The sequence below is a fragment of the Ananas comosus genome, linkage group 7 (genome assembly GCF_001540865.1).
Source record: "Ananas comosus cultivar F153 linkage group 7, ASM154086v1, whole genome shotgun sequence".
In the NCBI taxonomy this organism is placed as follows: domain Eukaryota; kingdom Viridiplantae; phylum Streptophyta; class Magnoliopsida; order Poales; family Bromeliaceae; genus Ananas; species Ananas comosus.
In genome coordinates this window covers 10,801,622-10,812,714 of record NC_033627.1, presented here as the reverse complement: position 1 = coordinate 10,812,714, position 11,093 = coordinate 10,801,622, and the positions used below count along the sequence as shown (strand labels likewise).

At 34.1% G+C, this 11,093-nt stretch overlaps 2 protein-coding genes and 1 non-coding gene across 3 annotated transcripts; 2 read left to right on the top strand and 1 right to left on the bottom strand.

Moving 5' to 3' along the window:
• Window positions 1-590, top strand: LOC109713249 (two-component response regulator ORR42-like). The gene is made up of 2 exons (XM_020237248.1): window positions 1-246; window positions 417-590. The coding sequence occupies exons 1-2, from the start codon at window positions 1-3 to the stop codon at window positions 588-590; spliced, it is 420 nt and encodes a 139-aa protein (XP_020092837.1).
• TRNAP-CGG lies at window positions 2,731-2,802 on the bottom strand. The gene has a single exon. It is a non-coding gene; the product is annotated as a tRNA-Pro (tRNA).
• On the top strand, window positions 8,809-11,093 carry LOC109713488 (protein M7-like). The gene is made up of 2 exons (XM_020237597.1): window positions 8,809-9,113; window positions 10,910-11,093. The coding sequence occupies exons 1-2, from the start codon at window positions 8,828-8,830 to the stop codon at window positions 10,915-10,917; spliced, it is 294 nt and encodes a 97-aa protein (XP_020093186.1). The 5' UTR covers window positions 8,809-8,827; the 3' UTR covers window positions 10,918-11,093.

The window sequence follows — 11,093 nt, the reverse complement described above, 5'->3', positions numbered from 1 at the left end:
ATGGGATCCGGCCCGGAAAAGATCAAGGGTTCAACATCTGCAAGCTCCGGTAAGAATGTGTTGAGAGCTCTTGTCGTCGACGACAGTAAGTTCCACCGCGTGCTGCAGACTGCTCTGCTCCGTTTCTTTAAGGTCGAGACTACTGCAGCCGAGAACGGGAAAGAGGCGGTGGATCTCTTTCGCTCCGGGAGTAACTTCGACATAGTTCTCATGGACAAAGAGATGCCTGTCATGGATGGCCCTGAGGTATTTTTACAACCATGCAACTTATACTCATTGCACCAAGGCATTACATAAAGTGTTACTTAAGCATCTACACCACCTTGGCCTTTCTATATGATTCAAATGCATTACTGAATCACCTAAATTTTCACAAGCCATGCCTATCCCTTTGGTTCTTGTTCTGCTAAATGTAGGCCACGAGGACGCTGCGATCGATGGGGGTTGACGCCAAGATTGTGGGCATAACGGCGAATGCCAGCAGTGAGAGTAAGGCAGAATTCATGGAAGCAGGAATAGATGATTTCCTCCTCAAGCCGCTGACGGCTGACAACGTCGCTTCGCTGCTCGAAAACATGGGGAAAAACTGACTTAAGCTTGTTAGTTCACCAGATTCTTAGTCACAGTTTAGTACTGTCGGAAAGTGATGAACAATAACATCAATACCAAGTATTATACTGAATGCATGATATGTATGCTCTGTCGAAGCGCAATTTGAATGCAGCATGCAGTTATATAAAGTTTCCAAAAATTGTTGGCTCTTTTTCATAGTTGGTATTTTTTTTAAAAAAAAAACTGTTGTTTGACATCTGTAACGCCATGATATATATTTCTTTTGAGTTCACTTTAGTCATACATGGAATGGGAGGCATCTTATTTAGCAGTAGTTAAATATCACCTCATAACTAGCTTTGGAATTATGCATTGAGGATTAATGTCTAGTACTTCTAGGTAGAGGAAGAAAGACAAATAAAATTGAAATTGTTGGCACAGTATTTTGTGCTGTCCAACCAAATGCCTTGCAATTTTAACTTTTTTTTATTTTTATTTGTTTGGAGGGAGGTACAAGGTAGGAGTGGTGAGAATTGAAATTTGTTTGATTATCTACAAATCTAATGCCCTAGGCATTTTAATTGAGCAGTCTTTTCCTTTGTTAAATGGCTCGAGCATACAAAACAGTTTAAACTGGTATACTGAGAAACTCTTGTACGCAGATGTGAATCTTAGTTTTAATGTACTCTCTTGCTATGTGCTAAATCCTTACTAGCATGAAGACCTTTAGAATGAAACGGGGTTGAAAGATGTGAACGAGACCAAATATAAATAAGATGAAACCACATACTTTTTCACTGATGATTGTCACCATAATTTTATAGTATTGAACGAGAAAAGATAAAAAATACTTTCAAAATTTTGAGACCTTCCAAAATATAAGCGGAGATTTTAGCCACCATATTACCAAACTGGGCTTAAGTCAAAAGATATATCAGGCACAAAACAAACAATATTTCTTAGATCACTTTATTCCATTTTAGAGCTGTGATCGAGGTTTCCCATAAATCCCCCTCATTTCTCAATTTTCTAGCATAACTAAATTATTCAATCAAACCTGGCAGGGAAACCATTGTATAAGAGAAGGCAAAAAGTGAAAACAATTTGAATGCAAGTGGTAAAAAAAATATTGAAAATGAAATATAGAACTATACAAGTACAAACATTTTCACCACAAAGATTCAATATATATATACACTGGAGTTTACATATATGTGCATGGTTGGTGTACAGAGCAATGGTTGTGACTTGTGAGAAAGAGAGAAGGGCTGTATTTGAAAATCCTGAACAGCTGAACTTTTGATAAGATTTTCAGTAGTCCTTGAACTTACAGTGGTATTTCATTTTGCCCCCTATCTTAGATTGAAAGTTATTGCTTTGCACCTAGGTCTTCTATTTGTTTGTATACCATAAATTCCTCTTTTTTTTTCGTCCACCTCATACTTTTAATTTAGAGATCTTATTTTTCGTTAAATTACTGAAAACCCCTTTGTAAATACACAGATTTTTTACTCTCTCTCCCTAACTTTCAAAAACTTATATTTTAACCCTCTTAGCTCCCCTCCGTCAGGGTTTCATTATTATGCTATCCATTTTTTATAATTTATACCAAAAATATCTTTCAAAATGACCAAAATATATTAAAAATTATTTTTTCCTTATAGAGGAAGTGTGGGCAATTCGGTCATTTTGCCCTGTCCATTAATGTCGTACACTTCTGAAAATATTTTTGAAATTTTAAGGGTGCAAAATATAGATTTTTGAAAGTTAGGAAGAAAATATAAAAAAAAAAATTTATAGGGAGGTTTTATGTAATTTAACCTCACTTTTTGTAGAAATATATAATTCAATGGATAGTATAGTTGAAACATACGATGAAAAAAACAGACGATAAAAACCTAATAAATAGAGGAAAAGTTACATGGAGTTCTAAGCTGTAATTCATCAAACAATAAATATGTAGAAGTACTAAAGTAAAATTCTCTTAAGAGTTTAGAAATTATCGATATCAAAGTTTAAAAATTTGAGGACCAAAATGAAAATTGATTCAAACATACAATTAAGACTTTAGAAACCACTGATGTTGAATTTGAAAAATTTGAGGACCAAAATAAAGCTTAGCTAGATGTTTCAAAACAAGTAGTAAAATTTAAGCCAAGAAATAAAATTAAAAATTAAGGGGTGTTGCGAGAATCGAACTCGCGACCTCTCGCACCCGAAGCGAGAATCATACCACTAGACCAAACACCCTCATGCTTTAAAGCAAACAAAAACGTAGTAATTATACATAACTTAAAGTTTTAAATTTAATGGCCAAATTAAGAAAAGGAAGTTAACTAACTAAAATTTGGTTGAAAGAATTTTAATTTTTATATTGGGTTTTATCCAAACTAGAGCTCTAAATTTGTAGGTGTAAAGTACATATCATATATCGTGCAGAGTAAATATTTTGATAATGATAAAGTACTTAAAAATCAAATTCTAATTCATTGGTTGTGCTCTATGATCATAAAAATGTCTACATATAAAAATTTATTAAATTTGGATGTAAATTTCTTGTAAATCTAACAATGTTAGACTATTGATTCTCGAACCTACTTGACACGTACATAAATGGCTTCTAAAACTCATGATTTTTTGTACAAATGCCCATTCGTAAACTACTATTAATCCTCATAGTTTTACGGTGATGTAGCCAACCCCATTAATTACAGAGTGTGGGTCCCACTGATTTTTATAATTAATTTTTTAAAATTGACTAGATTCTTTTTTTTCTCCATTTTTTTGAGAAGATGAACAGTTATCTCTTTATATTTGGGCGTATGAGCTCCACCGAAAAGCTGGACCGTCATCTTTGTTTTTTTTGGGAGAGAGAGAGATACGTAGCACGCTACCCGCTTCATTTATTTCATCTATAAATAAATTTAGCTAGAAATGTGAATCAACTAGGATTCGAACTGGGAAGCTCGGATATCAACCACCAAGCCCTTTGCCACTTGCGCTAGGAACGGTCGGTGGCCGTCATCTTTTTAATTTGGCGGTTGTGGACCCCCACCGAGAAGATAGACTATCATCTCTATCTCTCTGCTTTTTTTTACTATATCTCTTTTTATTTTTCTGTTCTTTTTCATGTTATTGTTCTCTTTTTAATTTTTTTGGATTTTGTTCTCACGTGCTTTTATTTCCTCTCTTTGATCAGGGCCTTGAGCTCTCTGTACCTATAACGCCTGCCATCCTCTAACTGCCTGTATGTACATTTATTTTCTCTTTCTCTCTTTTTATTTAATTATTAAACATAAAATGAGTTATTATATTGGTTTGAGTTTTTTTTAAGAAAAGAGGAATATACAAATAGTTTGAGAAATGCATTATTTTAGCTTGAGATTTTAGAAAAAGAAGAAATGCTCTGAAAACTCTTATGTTGATTATAATATATAATCTACTTTATTCACAATAAATAAGCTCTATCATTTCATCAACAATATACAAAAGGAATATTCCTCATCTCGATCTTTTTAATTGTTTTTTCTCAAATTGGTTGTTTTTTTACTTTTTTCTCCATTTTCTTTTTTGTTGACCGAAAATGGACCATCATCGTTATGAATGCTGCCCGTTATCCGATGTGTTGTCATTTTGTTGTTTTTTCTACCCATGAATTAATGCTGCCTATGGTTTGAATATAGATTGAATTTATACATTAAGTAAAAATATTAATTTTTTTTATATTTTATTTTTTTTGTTTGCTTAGTAAATTACATATTTTTAGTTTTACAATAGTATTTACTCGTTATAAAGTTCGTGTCACTGCATTATATCTACTAAATAAATCTGAAAAGGATATGTCTCTAATTCCTTCTCTTTTTTATAATATTATAGGATATTGTTTTATATTCTCATTTCATCAATACCTACCCGCTGCAACGTGTGGGTCACCATACTTGTAGTTACATATTATAAATCAAAACAATCCATAACATTTTGATTTTAAGCCATTGATCATAAAAAATTAACCTTTATCTTAAAATATTTTTCAAAAATAGCTTGTAGTGTTTTTTTCTTTTGTTACATTATACATTTTTTAGTTTCAATGGTATTATTTAATTATTATTATTAAGGCTCCGTTTTCGTAGAGCGGGTTTAGCTGCTGCTTGCAGTGGTAGAGAAGCCTCGTTGGACAAACCAGCGAAGGACCCCAGGTGGGTTCCGAAACTGCAAACCATGATTTTCGGGACCTGGTACAATGGATTTTGAGGATTTCGTGCCCGGATCGCACCACTTAGTGTATGGCTGCCCCGACACTCAAAAGTGAGTGTTTTGGGATAGTGAAGTTGGTCAAGTGAATCATAGAGTGTTTCGGAAAACTTTAGCGCTAATCCGAGCCCTCAAATACTGAAATCGAGCAATTTCAGGCGTTGTTTCTTGTCGCGCAGGTTGCTACTATTCGCAGCAAAGTATGAGCCTTATTGACCGGTTTTAGTGTGAGGTTTGACAGTATCTTTGGTCACAACAGGAGGGCTGCGGGTGGTTTCGGCGCCAGAATGGGCATTTCAGGAGCCAATTAAAGTGGTGAGTTTCGAGACCTCAGTTTTTTGTTTTGGCACTTGTGCAGCTGCCCAATAGCATTACATTGATGTGTTGGGACAGCGGAAGAGGTAGGATAAGTGTGGAACTTATTTCGGGACATCTCGTGGGTTGGGGTGACATTCCGAAGAGTCGGTGTGACAATCAGGTGATCTTTCGGCGATCGTGGAATGGGATCCCGAAACCCAATTGTTCGACTGTTTGAATTCACTTGGAATCATAGCTTTTGTAATTAGTGGGTTTGAGCTAATTACGGTTTTGAATAGAACTTTGCTTACGTCAGGACTGTGGCGGGAGACATCGATAGGGTGTCCCAGTTTTATTCTACGGTAGAGGCGTGTACTTCAAATCGAAGTCGGTAAAGTGGTGCCTACTCGATGACTTTGCAAAGATCTTCGCTCCTCTCACTCATCTAACATATAAAGGGATCAAGAATGTTTGGAGTGATAGGTACGAAGGAATATTGCATGTTAATGCAACATGAGAGGATCATCCCTTATTAGGGCCGGCAAACGAGCGAGCCGGCTGGCGTTCGACTCGTGTTCGGCTCGATATTCGGCTCGCTCGAGCTCGCTCGAATTAATGAGCCGAGCTTGAACAAAATAAAAGGCTCGAAATTCATTTCAAGCCGCGAGCTTGAAGTATTACTCGGCTCGTTCGAATTAGGCTCGAAAAGCTCGAAAGCTCGAATAATATATATATATATATATATATATATATATAATATATAATAATTGAGCTAGAATACTTTTAGAAGCATCAACCCATTGTGCTTCTAAGTTTCTAGCCTTGGATCTACTCCTTAATTACTAATACTCTTGGATCAAATACTATTCCACCTACTACCACCTACCACCACCTACATTATCATCTCAACCTACATCTCTCTTCTAATGGTTAAAAACTTAAAACACCACACTCTCTGTTGCTCTGAGAGTATTCTAGCTCAACTCTATATATAATATATATATATAATATATATATAAGCTGGTGCTACTATACTCTTATGAGTATAGCCCCCTTGTACTCATAAATTTTAACCATTGATTGATGTGTAGTGTGGTTAGGATGATGGTGGTCCACACTTAAAATGATAGTGCCCTAGGGTTGAGTGTAGTTGGTTGATTAGTATATCTAACGGGTGGAAATGATCAGTGAATAAATCTAAGGGCCGAAAACTTATGAGTAAAGGGAGCCAATACTCATGAAAAGTATAGTAGCCGGACTCGATGAGAGATCTAAGTATATTATATATATATATATATATATATATATATAGGCTCCTGCTATCTATAGTACTGGAGCTCCGGTACTATAGTCTTGTTTTCGATTTTAGAGTGTTCAAATTAACGATCCACACCATTAAATATGATCTAGAGGAATAAAATTTTAGTTTTTTTCGATATCATTAAATAAATTATATCGAAATGGACAGTGAAAATTGAATAACATTTAAAATTTGAGTATAGGACTCTTAAATTCAAGATCAAGAATGTTAACCTTAATCTAGATAGTTTAAAATATTTTCTATCAAAATGTGAAGAAATTTAAATTCTTCTACACCGTTAAACTCCAAACTCACCATAATAGTCATTAAAAATTAACAATTTTAAAATGGTTTGATCATAAAGTAAACTATGTCGAAAAAATATAAAATTTTATTTCTAAAAACTTTAAATACCCTAGATTAGTTTTAACGATGTGGATCGTTAATTTGAACATCTTAAGATCGAAAACGAGACTATAGTAGCGGAACCCCGGTACATAGATAGTATAGGAGATCGTTAAACTTGCAAACGGCTCACTACGACCATTGAAATTTGTTGATTTTCAGCCCATTCGATCATTAGGCAAATGATATCGAAAAATAATAAAATTTATTTTCTATGTAGTCCAAATACTCTAGATCAAATTTAACGGAGTCGATCGACAATTTGAAAGTCGCAAAATCGAAAACAAACTGGAAGCACGGAAGGCTCCGTACTTCCGATAGCATAGTAGCCTCACTCTATATATATATATATATNGCAACATCGAAAACGAGCTGGAAGCACGGAAGGCTCCGTACTTCCGATAGCATAGTAGCCTCACTCTATATATATATATATATATATATATATATATATATATATATATATATATATAAACATCATTAAATGCTAATTTTCTTATAGTGGTGGCTATTCTAAGTTCTAACTAGCGAAAGAAAATCCCATTCTAGTAGATCGAAGTTTTGTAAAATTGACGCTCGCGAACTGTTCGACAATGCTGATACCCTTATCTCATTCCGGAAAGCCTCCTCGTAGGTTTCTTTTTCTTTTTCTTTTTCTTTTCATCCTCTTTCCCACGCAATGTCCATGCCTAGTTCTTCGTAGCAACTCACCAAGATCAATGTTACCACTCTATCATTTTAGCTTCATGTATTACGTACATATAAAAACACTACCATTAGGTGTTTGGTGACTCACACACTTGCTATTCACCCCCTTTCCTTTCAAAGAAAATATTGTCTGAACCAAGTGCGTGACAATTACGTAGTTTGATGATTGTTATTTTAAGATCAATTAAAATTTTAATTCGACAGATATAATCTGCAATATCTAAAGACATAATGTATTAAAAAAAAATATCATATGTTTTGAAAAATGTATAAACTATATCGGCATCTAAGTAATTCTTTTTTTTTTTTTTTCAATATGTAAATCATCGCATAAATTTATATAGGTAAACTTCAAATTGCCCTACCATGGTTTAGCTTATTTGATTTTCACTTTGCCACCCGTGGTTAAAAAAATTTTATTTTACTCCCTATGGTTTAGTTTATTTTCACTTTATCATTCCATGCATAGTTCAAAAAGTTGCACTTTACCGGCCTATAGTTTAGCTTATTATTCACTTTACCACCCTTTGTTTTTTTTTTTTTAATTTTTTTTCCTTGCCGGTCTATTTTACATAGAATTATTTTACTTTTTAGCTAAAATATATCAAACCACATGAGAGTAAGGTGAAATGTTTTAAATACAAAGTGACAAAGTAAAAATAAGCTAAACTGTAGGAGGACAATTTAAAATTTACCTTTTAATTAAATATTATAGAAATACATTTCAATACAAGGATTTAAGTACCGTAGTATGAGGTCGTGTCGGAAACTTACTAGCACGGTACGGCACGATGCGTGCCGGACCGTGCTGATGCGTGCCAATCACAAAAAATTTATGTATATTGACATATAATTGTATGAAATATTTATATTCTTTAACAATAAAATGTTCTAACTATTTATTATGTATTTTTATTAAATCTTTTGAACTTTATTAAGAAAATTACTTATTAATTTAAAAAATAGAAAGCTTTGAACTGTATCATCGGCACGTGGGCTGTGTCGATATCTTCTTAGCACGGTACGGCACGGTAGATACGATCCATGTCGATAGGCACTTAAATCCTTATTTCAATAAGTGCGAATTTTAGAGGTGCAGGGAAATGAGATGTATTTCTACACCTGGTGGAGGCAATAATTTCCTGCTCCTTTCAGCTGACAGTAGTTAGGCCACGCCGTCCTCAACAGTCATGACCACCCCCACACATCTCCTATAAATACCTCTACTCACAAGCAGCTCATGTATCTGCTACCAAAACACCATAATTTTTTTTTTTTTTAAAGAAAGAAAAAACTGATTATCACTAGCTAGGCATGGCCATTTACAATGCGCGCTCTTCGAAAGTCGCTGTCGCCGTGGCGGTCCTGCTCGTGGTGGTGGCCGCACGGGTTCCGACGGCGGCGGTGGCGCAGAACTGCTCGACGCAGCTGGCCGGGCTCGTCAACTGCGCTCCCTACGTCGTCCCGGGCGTCTCCTCCGGCCAGCCCAGCAAGCAGTGCTGCTCCGCCTTAGGGGCCGTCAGCCACGACTGCGCCTGCAGCACTCTCGGCATCATCAGCAAATTGCCCGCCAAGTGTGGCCGCTCCCCCGTTGCTTGCTGTGAGTGTTCCCCCAACTCCTAAGACTTAGTTTGATAGTGACGCCCATCTTACACTATTAGATAAAATAGAGTTGGGATAAAAGTTTATTAGGGTATGCTTCTGTGTTCTCTGATGGGACCGTCGTAACCGATCGACTCATCGCGATATGCAGAATATAATATTATGTACGCGAACAAATAGGCAATCTCCCTGCAATCCCAAACGAAGCCTAAGGGGTGCAAAACAGATCCGGTTGTAGCTGTCTTATACTTTATATATATATTCTCTACTAAATAAATTAAAATTATTAAAAAAATTATATAAATAAATTTTTAAATAAATATTTATATATTTTATAATATACTAATATAGAAAAAAGAATTAAAAGTAAAATAAAAAAATAAAAAATATTCAGAAAAAAGTCGGGGAAGTATTTTGGTCTTCTTAATTCTTTTAATTTTTAAATTTAAATAAAATTAAATATAAAAAAATATAAAGATCGGCACGAGCCCGGCATCGCACGGTCCAGATTTAGAACTGGATTAGGCCAGGCGGTGCCGGCCCGTTACGGCCCGCGGGCCTCCTCATAGCTTTCAATTTCTTTTAGATAATACATTATACCCTGAATTACATTTTGAGGCCTTGAAAAGTCTATTTCCAAACTTTCACCAAATAAATTATACTTTGGAATATCAAATTATCAGGCATATGATATTTTGGTTCTCAAACTTTAATTTATTATAATTTTCTGGCTCAAGTGATCGAATAAATGTCTAAATATCAATACCTGATGTGGAAGAGTACTGCGACATACTTAATTATTATTCTGTTATCAATTACAACACTGTCACATTATTTATACATTAGTGACACATTAATATTCAGTTAATTTATTAATTAAGTTGTAGAAATTGCAACAATTTAAGCGATTCTAGCCAGGAATTATAATACATTAAAGTTTAGGAACCTCATAATTGAGGACCAAAAGTGTAATTTAGCCAACATTAAAATATTGCATTTTTTTTTTTGTTTATGTTCTTTACAATCAAATCTTATAGTCCAATTAAGTTGTCTAAATGATAATATGAAACTAATAATGTAGTAATGTGAAAGTGTTATCACCTATGATGTGGCAATAGTAGTAAACTAAATTGGTCTAAAAGGTTAGAGCTAGAAATTGTGATAAATTAAAATTTAATAACCAAAAGTGTCCTTGTGAGTATATATTAAAAGTGTAATTTAACCTTTAAATATATAATATAATCTTGTAAAAGTGTATATTTCTACATATAAATCTTTGTCTAATTGTCTTTTCATATATGTCTCCGAAAAATGGATAACTCTAATTTGCCACCCTATTATTTGAAAATTTTTATTTTCTACCCTATAATTTTACTTTGCTTCACCATAGCTATCCGCCATTAAATAGAGTAGGAAAACTACTACAATTTACAAATCAGAAAATACTAAAATGATGTATTTTACAAACCATAGGATTAATGTAAAATATATAATATTCTACTATCCTATAGTTTGCACTTTGCTAACATTATTTGTAACATATAACACTTAATTTGCTATCTGTATAATGGCGAATTCGAACAGTAAAATAAATATAATTAAAACCTTTTAAACCATAGAATAACTAAGTAAAAATGTGTTTAACTTACAGGGGGGGTAAATGGAATTTACTGTTGAAAAGTTCACGTACCCTTTTAATTTTTTTTGGTGACTTCTAATCTCCTTTAATTTACTAGGCTTACATTTTATTTATTTATTTATTTACTCATTTTGCTTAATACTTTTGGTGAGCAGCTAATTAATAACCAATAGCTGAGTCGAAGTTCCAGAGGAAATAAAGGATCTCAAGTTTCAAGAATCAGGAGTCAAATTTCGAGTTCAAGTGTGGTGGTGGTTTCTTTAATTTCTGTGCATTTCTCTTCTTTTATGACTACTCTTTTATGGGTTTGTGTCTCAATACCATGAATTGAGCTCAAGG

Coding starts and splice junctions, on each gene's coding strand:
- LOC109713249 (XM_020237248.1), top strand. CDS start 1: ATGGGATCCGGCCCGGAAAAGATCAAGGGTTCAACATCTGCAAGCTCC. Junction 247..416: donor CTGTCATGGATGGCCCTGAG/GTATTTTTACAA, acceptor TGCTAAATGTAG/GCCACGAGGACGCTGCGATC.
- LOC109713488 (XM_020237597.1), top strand. CDS start 8,828: ATGGCCATTTACAATGCGCGCTCTTCGAAAGTCGCTGTCGCCGTGGCG.